The following is a 23,239-nucleotide window of genomic DNA, read 5'->3' as shown; positions in this document are numbered from 1 at the left end:
TCGAGTCCTCATGATCCTTCAACTTCAATGCTTGTTCCCACACTATACCCATATCCCTTTATGTTATTGGTATTTAGAAATGTGTCAATCTCTAAACATACTCAATGACTGAGCTTCCTGGGGTAGAGAATTCCAAAGATTCACAACCCTCTGAGTAAAAAAAAGTCCTAATCTTGGTCCAAAGTGGCTTTCCCTTTATTTTGAAATTGTGCCCCCTGATTCTAGACTCCCAACCAGGGGAAACATCTTACCAGCATCCATCCACCCTTTAAGAATTCTGTAGTTTCCCATGGGAAACCGCAATTCATAACATCTCATGTGAGGCGACCAGGTCTATTAATTCTGCTACTGGATATAACTGATAATCTGGGTGACAGCATCTTGAATTTCCTATTCATAGTAGCAGCACCTCCAGCTCATAATTATCCCCTGTTGTAACACCAGCTTGTGGCCAGTCAAAACTCCACACTGAGGGGTCAGTCGCTAAATTGTAGATGAAATCAGGTTTAAGTGCAGTCAATCGGAGAGGTGCGGGTCAGGTTTGGAAACTCTGGTCATATATCACCCAACAACTTTGAAAAAAGTGACTACGATTGAATGCATTCGACCCGATAGTTTTCTTCCCCTCCTCGCTCTTTCATTCAGTTCCGTTCAAAGGCTGACCTTCCCTTTCAGTTCAGACTAGTTACATCTCGTAACAATTTCAATAAAGCTTGTATCACAATGTTTCCGTTTTATTTTGACATGCTTCATGTTAACTAGATCTCTGACTCTGAGTTTTGAAGTTGCTGCTGATAACAACCTGCTGACAGTCTCTTCCTGCAGAGCTCAGGCGCGTTCCTTACGCCGGAAGCTTATAAAGAAACGCGGGTCCGCCTTGTGAAACACCAAACGGGGATGGAGGTGAAGGTAAGGCCGCGCTCTAGCTGCGGGTCGCAGATATTCTCTCAGCTGCTCTATTCACTGCGCCTCTGGCCCTCGGGCACTGACTTGCCGCCAGACTAGGCGCTGCCTCTGGACCGAATTCTGCCGCCGGGGTTAGTGAATGAGGCGGAGGACACGTGGGAGCGGGCATTCTGCTCGGTGTAACTGGGGAGGGAGGTGGTTAATGCAGACAGAAAGTGGTCAGTGCAACCGGGGAGTGGGCTGTCTGGCCGGTGTAACCGGAGATTAAAAACAGAAAATGCTGGAAAAACTCAGCAGGTCTGGCAGCATCTGTTGAGAGACAGAGTTTTGAGTCCTTATGGCTCTTCTTCAGAGCTGTACCGGGGGAGCTGCTTATTGTTCTGAAGTCATACGGACTTGAAGCGTTAACTCTGTCTTCCTCTCCACAGATGCTGTCAGACCTGAGTTTTTCCAGCTATTTTTGTTTTTGTTGTAGTTGCTTATTGTTCAGTGGCTGAGTCCAACGTTATGGTCGGAACTTGCTGCCAATTAGGGTAAGGTCAAAGCTCATCAACACCCACAGCTCGGGCTGTGTTGGCTCGCTGCATCACCGCATTCACCAGTTAGCGGGAGACATTTAACTCCTGCTTTGCTGCAGATGCTTTGGTGGCTGATTTTGTGCTTGGGTCTCCTGTCGAGGGGTCCCTGGGCGGAGCTGCGCCCTGAAACATTACTGTGAGGGCACCACAGTCATTTGGAGGAAGACGTGCAGTGTTTGAGCTCTACTATAGTGGCTAAGATGATGTGCTACATACTTTTCGTGATTGACCGTAGTCGGCAAATATCACACTTTAAAGGGAAGGTGATATGTTGATTGACCATTGTCTAATTTAAGAAGTTGTGATTTTATTTCCTGATATGCACCAACCTTCGGCCTCCCGCAGATGAGCACTTTCACAATACTGGTATACGATAATGTGACAAAGAAGATCAAAACTCAAATTCATTAAAACAGTCTAGAGCTTTATTTAATTCTTCAATAAACTCATAACAGGAAACAACAAAAATATAAGATTCCAGTGATAAATTTACAAAACCATATTGTAACATGCATCCTGTGTTTTGTAATCTTGGTGTCTTCCAGTGAACATACAAGGATACAAATAATCAGTTTTTCTGAAAGCTCTCTGTGCTGATAAAGTCCTTTGGAACTGTAGCATAAATTGTGTAATCAAACTTGCCATCGTATCAACTCATCGTGTTACATTAACATCTTTAAAATAAGCACACCATGACACATGTTACTCCAGTGATGGAAGTATTTGTCTATTTTGTGGTCGTTAGTTAGGAATCACTGTGCTTCCCTTTTCAAATGGCTTTCATCATGGCACATTTTACAAACATTAGCATCATCAACTCTTAAAATGCTTCCAAATTCAAAAGACTTGTGCATGCAAACATTCATCACAAATGTTTGTGACATTCAGGATACCATGCAAAAAATATGAAAAGAGCCAAACTTTAATCATATCCCATTGTAATTATCTGAATGGAAATGCCAACAAGAGGATGACCAGAGAATCTGCTTCAAAAGGATAATATAGAAACATAGAAAATAGGAGCAGGAGTAGGCCATTCGGCCCTTTGAGCCTGCTCAGTCATTCATTATGATCATGGCTGATCATCCAACTCAATAGCCTTCTCCCAATTTCACCCCATACCCTTTGATCCCTTTTGCCCCAAGAGCTATATCTAACTCCTTCTTGAAAACACACAATGTTTTGGTCTCAACTACTTTCTGTGGTAGTGAATTCCACAGGCTCACCACTCTGGGTGAAGAAATTTCTCCTCACCTCAGTCCTAAATGGTCTACCCCGTATCCTCAGACTGTGACCCCTGGTTCTGGACTGCCCCGCCATCAGGAATATCCTTCCTGCATCTACCCTGTCTAGTCCTGTTAGAATTTTATAGGCTTCTATGAGCTCCCGTGAGATAAACAGGAGCAGTTGAGAATTCATTTTCACTTCGATTTGATCCTGATAACAGTTGTTGCGCAAGGGCACAAAGCCGCAATGATAGTTGTATTGCTAATCTTGTATCTTGCCATTCCTTTGTCACACATCCAGATCTAATTTAAGGGTTATTGGCTACACTCTGATCGCATTGTTTTCCTATCAGATTGCAGTGAAGTTTGTTTTTAAATGTCACATATTGGTGTCCATCTTTGAAAACTAGTGCGTGATTGAATCATCACAAAGAGAATATTGCTTTGATAAGCACAATGTTATCTGAGTTATATATATCATATCTATTCTATTAAATGATAAAACAATTCTTACATCCTTTACTCCGATATTCATATCAAGTCAATTTTAAACTTAATATCTGTCCGGTATTGAAAACATACTTTTTCATAGCGGGGTGAAGTAAAATCTTTTTCTTAATATTTTCACCAGTATTGTCAGAGCATTAGTGTTGGTAAAATAAAACAAGTTGTGTACCTTCTCCAACCTTGTGAGCAGAAAGCATGAAACTATGCAGGGAGGAGTGAGTGGATTTAGTTTGTGGCTCAAGGATATTGATTTTTACATTAAAGGAATTGTTTTTACAAATTTATGCACCAGATGAAGCAGGAAAATTCATACTTTTTAAAGCAACTCTTTACAAAAAGGTATTTCAGTAACTTTTTACCTTCCTGATAATCTCATCATGTTTGCAGTTTAAAAAGTTGGACTAAATAACAAAAATAATGGCATTTCCACGATGTTGTACATACAGTGGCAAATCTTTGGCTACCATTTCCCTGTATGAGGCTTTTCAAGTAACTGGAAATTGTTGGAGCAAAAAGTAGATCCCTAGTGCACGTCTCCATGCTGGGTTCTGCTTATAGATACTGTTTTTGGAAAAATGTTCTAAAAGCTTTGATACTAATTATTTCCTCAATAGTAAACCCTATACAAGTAAAGCCATTTAAAAAATGAACAGAAAGGCTTCAGCTGCTTGTGCTGGTGTTGGCCATGTTGTTGGCTAATTCTGCCTTTATGTTCAATGTCACTGTCGTTTGTAGCATAGAAAGTCAAGGCAGGAGCCAGGTTGAGCCTCTGACATGGGGAAGATAACCCAGAGCTTTATATTTGATCAGGTAACAAATTGCCACATTTCATATGCTTTCTGATACCTACAGTAAAGGAATTATTAGGTTATTTTAAAGTTCCCACCCTTGTTTTCAAATTCCTCCATGGCTTTACCTCTCTCTATTCTTGTAATCTCCAGGTCTATGACCCTCTGCCTCTTGGGTTCCTTCAATTCTGGCCTCTTGCGCATCCCTAATTTTCTTCTCTCCACCACTGGCAGCTGTGCCTTCAGCTACCTAGGCCTATAGCCCTGGGAATCCCTCCATAAGCCTCTCTGCTTCATTATGTCTCCTCATCCTTAAAGACTGCACATCACCTGTCCTAATATCTCATGTGGCTGAGTGTCAGATTTTGGTTGATAACACACCTGTGATGTGCCTTTGGCCACTTTACCATGTTAAAGACATTATTTGTTGTGTCCTCGAGGTAATTTGGATTTGACAGGATAAAGCATCGAGGAATATATTTCACTGAAGGAAGGTTCAGTTTCAGGGCTCCTCTACATTGGAGAGACCAAACGCAGACTGGGTGGCCGCTTTGCGGAACACCTTCGGTCTGTCCGCAAGCATGACCCAGACCTTCCTGTCACTTGCCATTTCAACACACCACCCTGCTCTCATGCCCACATGTCCATCCTTGGCCTGCTGCAATGTTCCAGTGAAGCTCAACGCAAACTGGAGGAACAGCATCTCATCTTCCGACTAGGCACTTTACAGTCTTCTGGACTTAATATTGAGTTCAACAATTTCAGATCATGAACTCTCTCCTCCATCCCCACCCCCTTTCCAATCCCCCTTTTCCCAATAATTTATAATTTTTTACAAATATATTTTTTTCCCTCCTATTTTTAAATTTGTTCCGATCTATTGTTTCATCTCCACCTTTTAGCCCATTTCGATCCCTTCCCCCCACCCCACCCCCACTAGGGCCATCTGCCACTAGCTTGCCCTGCTTTCTACCCTTAATGTCCCCATTAGCACATCCTTTAGATAATATCACCACCGTCAACACCCTTTTGTCTATGACATCTTTGGCAGTCTCTTCTTGGCCTTCACCTATCACTGGCGCCCTATTGAGCTCTACCTGTCCCAACCCCCTCTACCAGCTTATATTTCATCTCATTTCTATATGTCTTAGTTCTGATGAAGGGTCATACGGATTCGAAACGTCAACTGTATCCCTCCATGCAGATGCTCTCAGACCTGCTGAGTTTGTCCAGGTATTTATGTTTTTTCAGTTTCAATCTCACAGATGTATCTGAGCCAATGGGAGTTGCTGCTTTCAGGTGAGGACGGAAATAGGAGAAAATTGGAAATAAACAGTTTATCTTGCAGCACACAATTGCTATGGTTTCTGAGATGTAGTTTTCCAACATAGTTACAAATTAAGGTCAGGATGTTTCTTTTGGTTACACGACCTGATTTTTAATTATCTTTCTCTCCAAGGCCTACATGCTTGCCCCTTTATGTTTCTAACATTTCTGTTCCTTACGATTTCACTTTGCAACAATTCGCTTGTGATGTTTTATATCTCTACCTCACTCCCCGCCCCACTCACACTGACCTGTCTATTTATTGTATGATGGAAGCATTTTGTTAAAGGTTAATTATTTAAAAGTTTACATAATCTTCTTGAAGTGCCAGTTTGTGCTTTTTTGTCACCTGTAAATCATGATTGTCACTCACATCAAAAGTTCAAATGTAGATTCTAATATCAAATTATATATGCAACAGCGTGCATTGTTAAAGCACACTGAAGCAATATGTCACATGATGAGCAAAAGGTCAAAATATTACTTACATGATAATGATACTGTACCCTTCAGGCTACATATATAAACTTCAGGTATATCTGTAAATTTATTCATGCTGCAGCTAACTGAAACTCATGGTATTTGAGGATTGTATTGTTTTAAATGTAAAAGATGAAGGGAAATTTTAACCCTACCCACCTGACAGAAACCTGGCAGAAGGGCAGTTAAAAGTGGCTGGGTGTTACCCTCAACAACTTCATCATCAAGATGGCTCTGCTGCATGACGACTGACCTGGCTCTGTGGCAGGTGCTGAGGGAACAAACAAGGGAGAAAAACATACTTGACCTCATCCTCACCAACCTGCCCGCCGCAGATGCATCTGTCCATGACAGTATCGGTAGAAGTGACCACCGCACAGTCATTGTGGGGTCTAAGTTCTGCCTTCACATTGAGGATACCCTCCATCGTGTTGTGTGGCATGTGCTAAATGGGATAGATTTCAATCAGATCTAGCAACTCAAGACTGGGCATCCATGAGGTGCTGTGGGCCATCAACAGCAGCAGAATTGTACTCGAACACAATCTGTAACTAATGGCCTGACATATCCCCCACTCTATCATTATCATCAAGCCAGGGGATCAACCCTGGTTCAATGAAGAGTGCAGGAGGGCATGCCAGGAGCAGCACCAGGCATACCTAAAAATGAGGTGTCAACCTGGTAAAGCTATAACACAGGACTACTTGTGTGCCAAACAGCATAAGCAGCAAGTGAAAGACAGAGCTAAGTGATCCCACAACCAATGGATCAGATCTAAGCTCTGCAGCCTTGCCACATTCAGTCGTGAATGGTGGTGGACAATTAAACAACTCGCTGGAGGAGGAGGCTTCACAGATATCCCCATCTTCAATGATGGGAGAGCCCAGCACATCAGTGCAAAAGACAAGGCTGAAGTATTTGCTACAATCTTCAGCCAGAAGTGCCGAGTGGATGATCCATCTTGGCCTCCTCCAGAGATCCGCAGTATCACCCCCTGTACACAAAAGGCAGGACAAATTCAACCCAGCCAATTACCGCCATTATCAGTCTACTCTCGATCATCAATAAAGTAACAGAAGGGGTCATCAACAGTTCTATCAAGCGGCACTTGCTTAGCAATAACCTGCTCACTGACACCCAGTTTGGCTTCAGCCAGGGCCACTTGGCTCCAGAGCTCATTACAGCCTTGGTTCAAACATGGTCAAAAGAGCTGAACTCTCAAGGTGAGATGAGTTTGACTACCCTTGACATCAAGGCAGCATTTGACTGAGTGTGGCATCAAGGAGCACTAGCGAACTGGAGTCAATGGGAATCAGGAGGAAAGCTCTGCTGGTTGGAGCCACACCTAGCACAAAGGAAGATGGTTGTTGGAGGTCAGTTATCTCAGCTCCAGGACATCACTGCAGGAGTTCCTCAGAGTAGTTTCCTAGGCTCAACCATCTTCAGCTGCTTCATCAATGACCTTCCTTCCATCATGAGGTCGGAAGTGGGGACATTTGCTGATGATCGTATAATGTTCACCATTCATGACCCATCAGATACTGAAGCAGCCCATGTCCAAATGCAGCAACATCCAGTCTTGGGCTGACAAGTGGCAAGTAACATCTGCACCACTGAAGTGTCAGACAATAACCATCTCCAACAAGAGAATCTAACCATCACCCCTGACATTCAATAGCATTACGATCACACTATCTCCCACTATCAACACCCTGGGACTTACCACTGACCAGAAACTGAACTGAACTAGCCATAAAAAATACTGTGGCTACAAGAGCAGGTCAGAGGCTAGGAATCCTGTGGGGAGTAACTCATCTGACTCTCCAAAGTCTGTCCACCATCTACAAGGCAAAAGTCAGGAGTGTGATGGAATACTCCCTGCTTGCCTGGATGAGTGCAGCTCCCACAACACTCAAGAAGCTTGACACCGTCCAGGACAAAGCAGCCCGTTTGATTGGCACCCACAAACATTCACTCCCTCCACCACTGATGCACAGTAGCAGCAGTGTGTACCATCTACAAGATACACTGCAGGAATTCACCAAGGCTGCTTCGACAACACCTTCCAAACCCACGACCGCTGCCATCTGGAAGGATAAGGGCAGCAGATAGATGGGAACACCATGACCTGGAAGTTCCCCTCTCAAGCCATTCACCATCCTGACATGCAAATATATCACCGTTCCTTCACTGTCGCTGGGCCAAAGTCCTGGAACTCCCTTCCTAACGGCAGTGTGGGTGTACCTACTCTACATCAGCTGCAGTGGTTCAAGAAGGCAGCTCACCACCACCTTCTCAAGGGCAACTAGAGATGGGCAATAAATGCTGAACCAGCCAGTGAAGCCCACATTCCTTGAATGAATAAAAAAAGTACTTCAATACTGGATCGCACTCTCTTCTGTTTTACCTTGCTCTTTTCAGCAGGTAAGAAGGGCATTCTTGTGGGGCCAGGGCGGGCAGGATTGATTCTCCAGTTTCCATACAGCAAGTTTAGGCCCCCCTTGTCCTGGGCTTCCAAAAACTGTCTTTCTGCCAATGAGCCTACCCTGGTGTTGACTGGTTGTCATCTTCCTACTGATCATTTGATCCTGCCCTCCAGCCAGTTAACAGATGGCATGCAGAGGGCCCTGGAGTTAAAATTCCCCATTACTATTATTGCTGAGGGCTGCCATTTGTCCCAGCCAATACTTACCTGAATCCAGCTCCGAGTTACAATTCTTGGCTTTGCCTGTAGTTATTTGACTTTTTAGAGCCTGATTTGTACTTTATAGTTTGAGAGGTACAGCTTGTGAACAACAACGACTTGCATTTATATAATGCATAGAACATAAAACATCCCATGGTATTTCACAGGAGTATTATTGATGTTTGACACCAAGCCAGCTAAAGAAATATGAGAATGGTTGACCAAAAACTTGGGCAAAGAGGTAGGTTTGAAAAAGTATCTTGGAGGAGGAGAGAGAGCTAAAGAGCTTTAGGGAGGAAATTCCAGAGCTTGAACCCAAGGCAGCTGATGGCTTGGCCACCAGTAATGGGACGATGAAAATGAGGGAAGAGATTGTTAGTCCAGTGCTTCTTGAACTTTTTACTGATGTGACCCTATTTTAATGCCTCAGATGTCATGTAACCTTAGAGAGAAAATTGGGGAGAGATTTGTTGAGTGGTGGGGGTGGGGTGGGGGGGGGGGGGGGGGGGGGGGTGTAGGGGGAGGGGGAAATGGGGGATGGTTTAAAATTGTTGGTGTGCCCTGAAAAAAGTGAAGACCTTGCCTTTGTACAGGCTGTGATGATAGCTGCAATCAGGCCTCAGAACAGGTGATTAAGCCACACCCTCTGACAGAAAAAAAAACAAACATTTAAAGGGGCTCAACTCAAAACTCAGTCTGAGCTCCGAGGCTCACAACCCACAGGTTGGGAACCCCTGTGTTAATCCAAAAAAGAAAACCAGACATCGTGACACAGATCTTTTTCAAAATTCTTTCACGGGACATTGTGTCGCTACCTAGGCCAGCCCTTTTTTATTGCCTATCCCTAATTGCCCTAGAGAAGGTGGTGGTGAGTTGCTTTCTTGAACTGCTGCAGTCCCTGTGGTGTAGGGTACACCACAGTACTGTTAGAGAGAGAGTTCCAGGATTTCGACCCAGCAACAGTGAAGGAACGGTGATGTAGTTCCGAGTCAGGATGTTGAGTGGCTTGGAGGGGAACTTGGCAGGTGCTGGTGTTCCCATATAACTACTGCCCTTGTCCTTAGAGGAGATAGTGGGCTTGGAAGGTGCTGTTGAAGGAGTCTTGGTGAGTTGCTGCAAAGCATCTTATAGATGGTACACATTGCTGCCGCTGTGCATTGGTGGTGGATGGAGTGCTAACCAAGTGGGCTGTTGTGTCCTGGATGGTGGCAAGCTTCTTGAGTGTCACTGGAGCTGCAGTCATCCAGGCAAGTGGAGAATATTCCATCACAATCCTGACTTGTGACTTGTAGAAAGTGGACAGGCTTTGGAGAGTCAGGAGGTGAGCTACTCTCCATAGAATTCCCAGCCTCTGACCAGCACAATATTTATATGGCTAGTCCAGTTCAGTTTCTGGTCGATGGTAATCCCCAGGATATTGATAGTGGGGGTTGCTATGATAGTAATGCCATTGAATGCCAAGGGGAGATGGTTGGATTCTCTCTTGTTGGAGATGTCATTACCTGGCACTTGTGTGCCGTGAGTGTTACTTGCCACTAATCAGCCTAAGCCTGAATGTTGTCCAGGTCTTGCTGTGTATGGACACGGACTGCTTTAGTACCTGAGGAGTCGCGAATGTTGCTGAACATTGTGCAATCATCAGTGAACATCCCCACTTCTGACATTATGATGGAGGGAAAGTAATTGATAAAGTAGCTGAAGATAATTGGGTCTAGGACACTACCCTGAGGGAGTCCTGCAGCGATGTCCTGGGATTGAGATGATTGGCCTCCAACAATCACCACTATCCTCCTTTGTGCTAGGGATGACTCTGAGTTGAGAGTTTTTCCCCCAATTCCCATTGACTCCAGTTTTGCTAGGATTCCTTGATGCCACACTTGGTCAAATGTTGCCTTGATATTAAGGGCAGTCACACTCACCTCACCTCTTTTCAACTCTTTGTCTGTGATTGGACTAAGGATGTAATGAGGTCAGGAGCTGAATGGCCCTGGCGGAACCTAAACAATACAATACAGTATTGAGTGAGTTCATCCTTATTACAGAGTTTATTATTAGATACCCAATTTACGTATGAGGTCATATTTAGGTTCTTGGGCCTGTCTATGCAACTGGTCCTTTGTAATGGACAAGTAAAATAAAGTGTCTGGAGGGTCCCTGCATCCTTACAGTATTCATTCTTTGTTAGAACATTGACCAAAATACCATTGTCTAGCTGAAACCTATGCTGACCCTCACAGTGCATTACTGAGGGTGTGCTGTACTGCCTGAGGTGCCATCTTTTGGGTGAAGTATTAAACCAAGGTCTCATCCTACCTGCTTGAGTGAATGTAAAAGATTCCAAGGCACCATTTTGAGGGAGAGCAAGGGCTCATATTTACCCCTCAATCAACATCACAAAAAAAATCTGATTGTTATTGAATTGCTGTTTGTGGGAGCTTGCTGTGTGCAAATTGGTTGCCAGATTTCTTATGTTGCAACAGTGACTACACTTCAAAAGTATTTCATTGGCTGTAAGGCACTTTGAGATGTCCAGTGGTTGCAAAAATCTCTTTATAAGTGCAAGTCTTCTCCTTCCTCTTCCTTCCTCCCTCCTTCCCACTTCATTGGCTGTGCTAATTGTTACATTCTTTTATTCCAAAAATCAAGCTGGAAAATGTAATTTATGTTTAAGTAGCCAATAACTTCATCTATAGTATACCTTTCTTAATTTAAAAAAAAGGTACACAAAAAAACAAACAAAAGTGCCTCCCGTGTATGTGGGCACAACTTATACAGAACTAAATCATGAATAAACAAGGAAAGTTAGTGTTATTTGTGCTATCTGCCGCTCTTTGGTGCCCATTGGTTGCAGAAGGCGTTGAGTGAACTGTTGGACACAGCATCCTCCCTCCCCAGGGCCAGAGGGGTGAGGACAAGACTGTGGAAGAGAGGCAGGCAGCCAGAGTGACCATCCCTTGGACCCTGTTCAACCTGCACCTGTGGATACCCACTTTAGCCAGACCTGCGAGGAGTTCCTCTGACCTTGCCCGTCCCCCTCCACTTTGGGGTGGCCAAAGATTAGGAGTGTGGGACTGAAATGGAACCAGAAGTTGAAGAGCAGTTTCTTCAAATGATGACCATCTGCAGCATGTTGTTGCTGTTTTGAATTTGAACTGCATAGACTTGGTTGAATGTTGGCCCCATGTATATTCTGATAGCCAATCAGGATAGGCTGCCTCTGAATATCCCAGACTGTTGCTGGACAGCAAGTGATTGTTTGGCCCATCAGCTCTGTGCTGTTCCTTTACTTTACATGAAGCACATGATCTAATCCCACTACTCTGCTCAATCTCTTTATTTTCAATGTTCTTTTCCAGATAGCTGTCTGATTCCTTTTTTCATGGAATTTGTGGACTCTGCTTTAATATTGTGTTACCAATATTTTCACATTCTAACTGCATTCTATGGAAATTGTTCTTTTCTAAACTCACTTTTAATTCTTTGATTAATCTTAAATGTGTGCTGTCTTGTTACCGTCTACTGGAAACAATCTGTCAATTATGAGCTTATTGTAACAGTTCTTAACCTTGAAAATCTTTATCAGCTCTGGTGGAAAAATATCGTAGCTTCCAGGCCTCTTTGTAATGAAATTATGCCCCAGCGAACCTCCGATTGCTCTTCCATTAGTATACCTTTTTAGTTGCCAAAGACTGTACAGTTTTGTATCTCTGGCCTAATTAAAGGAGTTTTACATATGTTCGTCAGCAACTATATTTGCTTTTCTTGCCTGTAGCACAAAACCAAAGACTCTGTTTGTCTTTTTGTGGACTTATCTAATTGCACTGTCATCTTTTTAATGACCTGAATGTCTGTTTCTCTATTCCATTTATAGCACATTTCCCTATTCTTCCATAGTGTATTGCTTCAAACGTTTATGCACTGAACTGCCTCTGCTACCTATCAAAAAGCAGAATGCAGCAGATGCTGGAAATCTGAAACAAAATCAGAAAATGCTGGCAATACTTAACAGGTCTGTCAGCATCTGTGGAGAGAGAAACAGAGTTAACATTTCGGGTCAAGGACCTTTCATCAGAATTGGGAAGCAATGTTAGAAATGTAATAGGTTTTAAGCAAGGGGAGGGTGGGACAAGGATAAAAGGAAGGTCTGTGATGAAGTGGAAGACAGGGGGGATTGAATGTCAGTAGAGTTAGTCTTCCAGAGCAAAAGGGAATGGTGATCAGGCAAGAAAAGAGACAAAAACAAAAACTTCCTAAAGGCAGTTAATGAAGTGCCACATGATAGGCTTGCCAGCAAAGTTGAAAACCATGGAATAAAAGGGAAAGTGGCAGCATGGACATGAAGTCGGCAGCTTGACAGGAAATGGAGAGTAATTGTGAACGGTTGTTTTTTTGGGCTGGATGATGGTATACAGTGGAGTTCCACTGCTTTTCTTGAGATATGTTATGACCTAGACTTTGATGTACAGGGCACAATTTCAAAGCTTTCAGATGACTTAAAACTTGGATGGATAGTGATAGACTTCATCAGGATGTAAATGGGCTGGTGGAATAGGCAGGTACATGGCAGATGAAATTTAACACAGACAAGTATGAAGTGGTACATTTTAGCAGAAATGACAAGGCGAAGCAATATAAAATAAAGGGGGCAATTCTAAAGGGGGTTCAGGAACAGAGACCTCTGGGTATATGTGCACAAGTCATTGAAGGGCAGGTTGAGAGAGTGATTTAAAAAAAGTACAAAAGCAAGAATGTTATGTTGAACCTTTATAAAATTCTGGTTGTGCCTAAACTGGAATTCTGGGCACCACACTTTAGGAAGGATGTGTGAACTTTAGTAAGGGTACATAAGTGATTTACAAGAATGATTCCAGGAATGAGGAACTTTAATTACCTGGATAAATTGGAGAAGCTGGGGCTGTTCTGCTTCCAGAAGGTTGAGAGGAGGTTTGATAGAATTGCTCAAAATCATGAGGAATCTAGACAGAGTAAATAGAGCGAAACTCTTCCCATTGGAAAACCAGAAGACACTGATTTAAGGTGGTTTGCAAAAGAGCCAAAGGCGACCTGAGAAAATGTTTTTACACAGCGAGTGACTGGAATATGAAATTCACTGTCTTGAGTGTGGTGGAGGCAGATACATTTGGGCTTTCAAAGGGGATTGGATAAGTACCTAAAGGAACAAGGAATGGGCAGGGTAATGGGACTAGCTGAGTTGGCTCTTGCAGAGAGCTGTCATGCACATGATGGGCCGTATGGCTTCTTTCTGTGGTGTGTAAGCATTCTATGATAGTCCAAGAAATTCTTTTTTGACCTATTCTGTTTCTGCTTTCCTTGCATCTCTTATTAAAGACATGTTCCCCTTGATTCTGTATGCTATTAATTTTCTCTTGGGTCTTTTGTGTACAATCTTGTTCAGTTGACAAGCACAATTCAGGCTTGTACACAAAGAATGATGCTTGAGCAAAGAGTGCCAGCAGTCAGTGACCATCCTTCACATGTGCTTGCTCTTGCCCAGAGGGAAAGGAGGAATATTTAAAAGAAGATGTTTTCATCAGCTCTGGACTAGATGGAGAAATTTTAGCAGAAATGTTACAAAGAGTGTATGGAGTTGTTTTATTTTGGATACGTGTAAGGGGAAGCTTGATAAGCATCTGAAGGTGAAGGGAATAGAAGCATGTGCTTAGATGAAGAGGGGTGGAAGAAGCTTCATGGAGAGCAAAAACGCCAGGTAGACCGTTTGGGCTGAATTATCCATTTGTGTGCTGTAGATTTTGTAATTCTGTGTAACTATTTGCTCGTATTATTGCACATTTTTTCCCCAGTTTTATTTTCCATGTACTCTCCTTATTTATTAAAGGGGAATTTTCTTCCTTTGGGATGCAAGGAGCCAGGCTGGAAGCAGCACCAGCAGTGGTGCTGGTGGTATGGGGAAGGGAGTTACATAATGCGAAACAATGTTTGCCTGGGATGCCTTTACTATATGAGAACCTGGTCTTCTGATTGGAGAATCAAATATAGGCAAAAAAAACTAGTTGTCACATTAGATCTGTAATGTAAAAGAGAGGCTATCAACTGTCTGGTTAAGAAGGTTCCAAGTGAGGAGAACTTGAGGAAGAGGGTGGCCCCCTGCAAGAAATTCAAGCCGTCTCTGACTTGAGTATCATAATGACTGCATTATTACTTGGTCCATTAAGGAGATTTGCTGGAGGAAAGGAGAAACAACAAGAAATCTTTCTTCAAGTTGGTCCCTAGGAGATTAATGGAAAAAAAATTATCAAGTTGGCAATTTGAAATAGATCACCATTCTATTCTGCACAGCCTGTGGGAGGTGGAACAGTACCAAGGCTCATTAAGCATTCCTGCAAACAGAGATACATTTAAAACTAAAGCGACAGTGGGCAGGGAGTAGGAGAAACAGTTTGCACTGGCGAGATGCCTGGTAATCAGAGGGCACAGATTTAAGATAATTTCCAAAAGCATCAGATGGGATGAGGAGAATTTTTTTTTAGATCTTGAGATGTTATAATTTGGACGGGCTGTGGATCACTTGTAAGCCTAACAGAGCTGGCACTAATTATGGATCTGATTGTTGGTGAAACCTACAAAAGGAGTTGGCAAAACTAATTTTCCTCTTGTAATATCTGTCCTCGTTCTGACTGATGAAGAGTGGAATGATTTGCAAGGAGAACATGCAGATGCTAGAGTCTCCGGAGAAGAGCATGTGCCACGGAGAGGTCTATAGGGTTACCTGGCAGTATGTGGGGCTGAAAGAGGAGCTTACCAGGGAGGTTGAGGCTATCCCGGAAGAAGATTACAAGGTTCTATCATTTGGCATTAGAGGGCAGGAAAGTGTCTTCTATGATTAGAATTACTTTATTTATATAAGGTAGATTTTGTCCCCAAGATGCTTTAACAGAAGGTTTAAAAAAAAATAGTTGAAGTTAATAAAGAAATGCATGCCAAGACCTGGGGGAGCATTAGGAGCAGTGATTGAAAACTTGGTTGAAAAAATGGGTTTTGAGAAGGTTTTTAAAGTGGAGAGACAATGAGGGTTTAGGGGCAGGATTCCAGAGAGCTGAAAACTGCCTTCAAAAGTTGGGCAAAGGGAAGGACAGAAACTCACAAGCTGAGAGTGGGAAAATTAGCAGGTGATGGGTAGTACACAGCAGGGAGGAGTTCCCACCATGGGGATAAGCGAGGTCATATAGTGATTAGAAGATGAAGCCAAAGCTTTTATATTCAAGGTGCTGGGGGCAAGGAGCCAATATAGGTCACCAAGTACAGAGATGATGTATGAGTAAAACTGAATATAGTTCAGGATATGAATAGTTATGTTTTTAACAATTCTTTTTGACAATAGATGTTGATAGCCAGCAAGGATGGTATTGAAGAAATGGAGTTGAGAAGTAACACAAGCATGGATAAGGCTTTTGGTGTAGTGGAGGTGCTATAGCGATGGAGGTGAGTGGTTGCGAGACAGATTGGTTAGCTATGGGTTGAAGAGGATTCCAAGATTTGCTGTCTGATTCAGGCTGAATGAGTGTCAGGGGTTAGCATTTACAGTGAGGCTATAAACAGTGGCTTTGACTTCCCAATGTTAAGTTGGAAATTTTGACTTGTCCATGACTTGATACCAGGCAGTCATGCCTGCTCTGTGTTTGGGTAGTGCTGCGGTGGTGGTGACAAAGTTCTGGAAGTGATTGGTAAGCAGTTATTTAAAGTTCATGTAGCAAATATATCAAACTTAATGTTTTACCTGACTGTAACATGTGAACCGGTGTTACACCATTTATTCGTGTTAAAGGGAAGAAAGTTTTGGGGGGGAAAATTTGGTAACATCTATTTTTAAAATTTTACCTACTTGGCAAATTGATATTTAGTGGAAAACTGCTTCACATGTGAGAGTCAGATGAAACATAAGTTGATACATCTTCTGTAATTTTACTAATTTTTCATGGTGTGCATTTTGGAGAGTAGGGAGTAGGAATGTGGTGTATAGGGGAAAAAGGAAAGTTTTTTTTTGAACCAGCCGTATGTCCGTATGCAGTTATGTGCTCAGTGATGCAATTGTTAACTAAGTTCCATGTCAATTAATCACAAATTGGCTGCTTCCAACTGGCCAGGGAATTGTGAAAATTGGGGGGAAAAAATATTTCACTTTTGAGGCTTGGATTCAAAATAGCCGCCAAGTTCCTCCTGGATAAATGGTGTGCTATTCTTGAACAGACCACTAAGGGGTGCACAAGAATAGTCCTGTCTTTTTTCCTCTTTTTTTTCTCTCTCTCTCTTTCTATTGCTGTGGGAAAACACCGGCCTCCAGTCAGCATCTTCCTTGAGCTAACGTGTCTGAAATTTTGTCCTTGGGGAAGTAGCGACCCGTGTTTTGTTGGTGCTTCGATTAGCTGTACCACTACATTTTATATTTTGAATGCGTCCATTACATAGTTGATTGATCCTTCATTCTGTTATATATAAAATGACAATGGAATAAAATTTTTCGGAATTGTTCCCTTTGCCCAGAGAAAACAGAAAAGCTACATAGTTCTAAGTAAGCTAAAATGCCTTGATTCTGGTCAATACGTACAGTTGTTAAAACTGAGCATTAAAGAGATCATTGAAGTTCATCCTTCGTGCAGCATTGACCTTGCCGTTGATCTGATTTCGTCACGACTGGCTCCATTTTCTAACGGTTTAAGTGGCGGCCATTTTCTCGATTACTATTTTTCTAAAAGTTAAGGACCGAATCCTTTTCTGACCACACGGGGGCAATAGATATGCAATTATTTTAGAACGATTTTATTTCAATTAGGCAAGTAGCAAGGCTGTTTGTTTGTCATAAATATACTAGTAGGTACCACCAAATGATTTTATTTTTTATGTCTCTTGAACACAACATGATACTAGTTTAAAAAATAGTAAGTGAAAGAAACTTTCATTAATATGGGTATATATAAGTGTGTGTAAATATGAGTTACTTGTTTTCCTTGGTTACTATTCTGGATCCATGTTGGAATTCAAAATTGCTTCTGTACCTGTGTTGCAGCTCTTTTGGAACTTGATATTCTACCTTTCATTTAGCATTGCTGTGGTAACAACAGTAGATACCCACCAACATGTCAAAGCCATTCCCAAACCAATGGGAGCTTTAGTTACAAGCTGGAACATGCAAGATTGTTCTGAAATGTGCTGTTTCTCTTACTCTGCTTAGTTCTGAATTATGCTCTCCAAACATCAGGTTGCTATTTGTGGGAGCTTGTGTGCCAATTGGCAGCTGTGTTTTCTACATTATAATTGTGGTGACACTAAAAAAGTACTTTTAATTGACTATAAAGCAATTTGGGATGTTGCGAGATCATGAAAGGTGCTATATAAACAAATAAGAGAAGCCCATCATTCCTCTCCATGGAAAATTAAGAAGAGAACTTGGTACTCTCAGAAAGGGTTCCGTATTTTCACTATTGCATCTATCCATTGCCAGAAGATTATCTTCACAACTCTTACACCTTGAAAGAAATACCTAATTGTTGCTGTCGACCAACATGATCTGACATATCTTGCTACTGACTGTGTCGTGTCCTGACACAGCTTTGATGACAGCATGGCTTTTTTTTAAAAAAAAAACGGTTGAATCTAGGATTGAATTTTGTGGAATGAATGGCCAATAAAGAGAATAGGGAATTGTTTGACAAAAGTGGAATAATAGGTTAAATTAAGTCAGGAATGTAAGATCAAAGTAAATACCTATAAATTGGTGAGGCATATTTAGGAAAGAAAACAGAAATAATTTCTGAGCACAAAGGAGGAACCTGTTTGGTATCAAGTGTGAGGAGGTGATCATTGGAGACAAAAGCATTTAGAATCTTTACAATGAGGTGAATTTGGAAAGTTGTTAGGATCTTGAATGTGTTGCTTGAGAGGGTGGTGGAGGCAGATTCAATCATGGATTTCAAAAGGGAATTGGATAAACACCTGAAGAGAGAGAACTTGCAGTGCTGGTGGAAAAGGGTAGGTATGTAAGTCTAGCTAAATTGCTCTTGCAGAGAGCCGGCATGGGCCAAATGGCCTCCTCCTGTGCTGTAACCATTCTATGATGCTATGGGAGGTGAGCTTCAATAGGCTCAATGATCATCTCTTTTTATTTACAATCCAAGAGTTGTACCATTTCCAAGAATTGCAGGTTCTTTGCAGGTTACAATATAGATGTGGTAGCACACTGGTTCTTAAAGCTTATGTATGCATCATCCAGCCATTCTGATGCCTTGAGTGCACGCACCCATTAGCCTTTCCTTCCTTGGCTTATCTTCCACAGCCTGGAGAACTTCTTGCTCATTTATTCCCAGGAGGGACACACTGATGGAACAGCATTCAAATAACTAGCCACTTTCAACCTGCTTGTTAGGCACTGACTCAACCCAAAAATTTACTTCATTCCTCAGGATTACTTCCCCCAGTAAAGCCTCCAGCTCTCCAGTGAAGATAGCAGCTCTAGAAGCTCCTCCAGTCACTCTGTCTTGCTAGCCTGCCCAAAAATAAAAGCCCCCTTAAGAGTGTTTCACACCTGATTCTGAGTTCACCCTGTTTGGAAAAACCAAGAAAGGTGAAGTACTTTATACAAATTATCAAATTCTGTGGAACCTGGTGTGTATGGGTCGCCAGCTAACTAGCTCGGGAAAGTGTACACAAGCAGTAATAGCATAGGCCATTTTGAAGCTTGGTTATGAAATTATAGTCATAGAGGTCTACAGCATAGACAAAGGCCCTTCGGCCCATCGAGCCAGTCAAACAAGTACCTAACTATTCTAATCCTGTTTTCCAGCACTAGGCCCATAGCCTTGTATGCCATGGCATCGCAAGTGCACATCCAAATACTTCTTAAATGTTGAGGGTTTCTGCCTCTACCACTCTTTCAGTCAGTGAGCTCCAGATTCCCACCACCCTCTGGGTGAAAAAATTCTCACATCCCCTCTAAACCTCCTGCCCCTTACCTTAAATCTATGCCCCCTGGCTATTGATCCCTCCACCAAGGGGAAAAGTTCCTTCCTGTCTATCCTATCTATGCCCCTCATAATTTTAAACATCTCAATCATGTTCCCCCTCAATCTCCTCTGTTCCAGGGAAAATAACCCAAGTCTATCTAATCTCTCCTCATAACTAAAATTCTCCAGCCCAGGCAACATCCTGGTAAATCTCCTCTGCACTCTCTCTAGTGCAATCACATCCTTCCTATAATGTGGATTCCAGAACTGCACGCAATACTCTAACTGTGGCCTAACCAACATTTTTTACAGTTCCAGCATAACCTCCCTACTCTTACCTTTATTAGCCAAAGCATAGAATATAAGTATCCCATATGTCTTAACTGCCTTATCTACCTGTCCTACTACCTTAAGGGACCAGTGGACATGCACACCAAGGCCCCTCTGATCCTCAGTACTTCCCAGGGCCCTACCATTCATCATGTATTCCCGTGCCTTTTTTGTCCTGCCCAAGTGCATCACCTCACACTTATCCGGATTAAATTCCATTTGCCATTGTTCAGCCCATCTGACCAGCCCATCTATATCCTCCTGTAATCTAAGGCTATCCTCCTCACTATTTACCACCCCACCAATTTTCATGTCATCCGCAAACTTACTGATCAACGCTCCTACATTCAAGTCTAAATCGTTTATATATACCACAAACAGCAAGGGACCCAATAAAGATCCCTGTGGAACCCCACTGGACACAGTCATTCAATCACAGAAACATCCCTCGACCATCACCCTCTGCTTCCTGCCACTCAGCCAATTCTGGACCCAAGTTGCCTTGGATCCCATCGGCTCTTACCTTCATTATCAGTCTCCCATGCGGGACCTTATCAAAAGCCTTGTTGAAGTCTGAGTAGACTAGGTCAAATTGGTTATTGTTTCTAGTAACTGGTGAGCTGAGTGTCCAGTTGTAACTTCCAATTTCACAACAACAACTCTAGGTATAGACCAGTAACGTTTCCTTTTTGGAAATTTGGAATAGTAAACTAATGTCTTAAGTCCAAGGGCTTGGAGGCCTGAAGCTTAAAGGTTTAGAAATCTCCTGGTTCTAATGTTCTCTAACCCTTGAATCTTGCATTTAGGCACCCTCTCTCTCCATCCGTTCCCACACCCTCCCCCTCCAACCTCTCCTCAGCTTGGCTATTTCTGAAATCAAACTCACTTGTTAGTAGAGTCTTTCAGCTATTGAAGGGTTTAAACATTTTTAGCCAGCACATAGAATTTCAGCTGAATTTGGCTTGAAAGAATTGTTCCCTGCAGCCAGCTTGTTCTAAACTAAACTGCTTGAAAACAGAACCACCCACAGGAATTTACCCAACCCTGTATTAATTTGTGTTGGAAAGAAATTTGAGCCTCTACCATTGCTCCAGGCTACAACATGCATGCAAAGGTGTATGTTGTCACAGCAACTTGGACTCCTTGAGGAGCTGGATGGCCAGTGTGGATCAGCTTGGTGACCACAGCATGGAGTTCAATTCCTGTTCTGTCTGGAGTGGATTTGGGAATTGCCTCCTTACTCTACCCTTCTGACAATGATTGTGATGCTGTGGGTCGGACCAGAGAACTGAAGAAAAAGTAACTAACTTATTGTTTGACTTTTTTTTATCACTATTTCTTATCTCCCAGACAACTTGGTCACATGATTAGTTACTGGAAGCAATTTGCATTTACAAAGCAAATCATTTTCCAGGGAAACCTAGTGCTTAAAGGACCGCCAACTCTACATATAATATAGGGTTTTTTCCCCAAAAGCACATGCGTCATATAGAGTCATTTTCAGCACAGTGTGCCATTTGGCCCGTTGCAACTATGCTGGCTCTCTGTGAGCTATCCAGTCTGTCCCATTTCCCCACTCTTCCTTCAAGTGCTCATCCAATTACCTTTTGAAATCACTGTCTCCGCTTCCACCACCCTCGAAGGCAGTGAGTTCCAGGCCATTGCCATTTGCATGTTTGGCTATTGTTTGGCCATAGCTGTAGGCCAGTGGATTTCCAAATCCTTTAAAGGTGAACCATTCTTGAGGACCTTACATCCTCATTTATAATGGGTGGTGTAGGTTAACAAGGACAGCAGTGCTATCCTTGTGAAAGAAATGTTGTTTGAAGCATGCTAGTAAATGAACAAATGTAGAAAGAACATAGAATAGAAAATTCTCAACACTGCACTTGGTGCGTCGTTTCTGTGGTCCCAGTCAGACATGATCTGGTGGGCGCGAGTTTGAAACCTTATGCTTTTGGTTTGTGTTGAGTTGTCTGGAATTTCATAGTATGTTACTCTGGAATGGAAATTTGAATGGGCAATATTCTTGCACAAACACTTAAATGTATCTTTTTTATTTCCATTATTTGCTGTTTAACAGAGGACAATTGGCTGTTTAAAAAAAACAGATATCCCTGTCAAAATAATGTAACTTCCAGGCTTGTGTCAAAGATGAAAGAACAGTGAATTTGTTTGTGCTGTTGTGGATGGCATAACATGACTGATAAATAAACAGTTACTATTGGTTGTTTAGTGTGTGTAGGTTGGGGTAGGGATGGTAATGGGGCACAAAGTTCATTTTGACACGGTATTAACCTCAAATAAATTTGAACACGTATTCTTGCCTCTGATGTTCCACTATGAATCCTCCATGTGTTACACAGAAAGCCATAGTTGCTAATTGTAAATTTTAGTCATCTTTATCTTTGCATCATGTGTGTTTGTTCATACTGCAAGTATGATTCACACATAAAATAAATCTCGGCAGCTGCAAGATTGCTGCTATCTCATTCCTGAAGCCATATTGCAATCCTGCACAGTAGATGTCCTGTAATGCCCAGGGTAACCTTCCAGTGATTTAACCATTGTGCTGTTATCAATGTGTCGCTAATTCCATCTGGTATCTCTTCACCCACAGGTAGCAGATGGCAGGGACTGTACTTCCATGTTGGCTTGGATTAATGATAATTTTCACAGTAATTGTTGGATTGAGGGCTGAAGAATGGCATCTTTAATTGAATCAGCTTTGAATTTGCAATTAGCACATTATAAGCACAATACACAGTGCTGCCCTTATCAGAACTTGTTGTATCTTGTTGGTTTCATTTGCCTGGATTTTGTCAGGAATAATTGAGAGGATAATAGCGTTCACTGTTATTGTGGATTTAAACCTGACAGCAGCAACTTCTGGGCCAGAATTTTCCACTTTTTGGGTGGGCACGCATCCGACCCGACCAAGTGTAAAATGACTCGCAGTGACAACGGGCGAGCGTCCCGACATCATCGCGCACTCGCCCAATATTTCAGTCGGCGGGCGCATGTGGGAGTCGGCAGTGCGCCCGCTGACTGAAATATTGGCCTTAATAGGCCTGTTAAAAATCCAATTGAATTTAAATTTTTTGCTGCTATACATTAGGCGAGCAGGGGAAAAGGCCAAGCAGCTTTTGGATTTTTTAGGAAACCTCATCCATGGGCGGGATGAGGTTTCCAATAGCAAATAAAATTAAATAAAAATGTTAACATTTCATTAATAACGTGTCCCTGCTCATGTGACAGATTCACACGAGGGCACATTTTTTTAAACCATTTAAAATTGTTTATTTTGAATCCTTAAAATCTTCTCCCTGAGGCAGCTCTGTGCCTTGGAGCTTTTCCTGCAAGCATGCGCGAAGTTCCCCACTTATCCTCCTTCCACATAGGCAGTGCTGAGTGCTGCAGCACGTATTTCATGCTG

At 42.4% G+C, this 23,239-nt stretch overlaps 1 protein-coding gene across 1 annotated transcript in view; it reads left to right on the top strand.

Moving 5' to 3' along the window:
• Positions 1-808: 808 nt before the first annotated feature.
• LOC121277352 (methylthioadenosine phosphorylase) overlaps positions 809-23,239 on the top strand; it is a 210,576-nt gene continuing 188,145 nt past the window's right edge. Inside the window, exon 1 of the mRNA XM_041186728.1 lies at positions 809-909. Coding sequence (XP_041042662.1) covers positions 898-909 — 12 coding nt within the window. The 5' untranslated portion in view covers positions 809-897. The remainder of the gene's footprint in view (positions 910-23,239) is intronic.

The sequence above is a fragment of the Carcharodon carcharias genome, chromosome 4 (genome assembly GCF_017639515.1).
Source record: "Carcharodon carcharias isolate sCarCar2 chromosome 4, sCarCar2.pri, whole genome shotgun sequence".
NCBI classification, from domain to species: domain Eukaryota; kingdom Metazoa; phylum Chordata; class Chondrichthyes; order Lamniformes; family Lamnidae; genus Carcharodon; species Carcharodon carcharias.
This window is presented reverse-complemented; position numbering and strand designations above follow the sequence as displayed.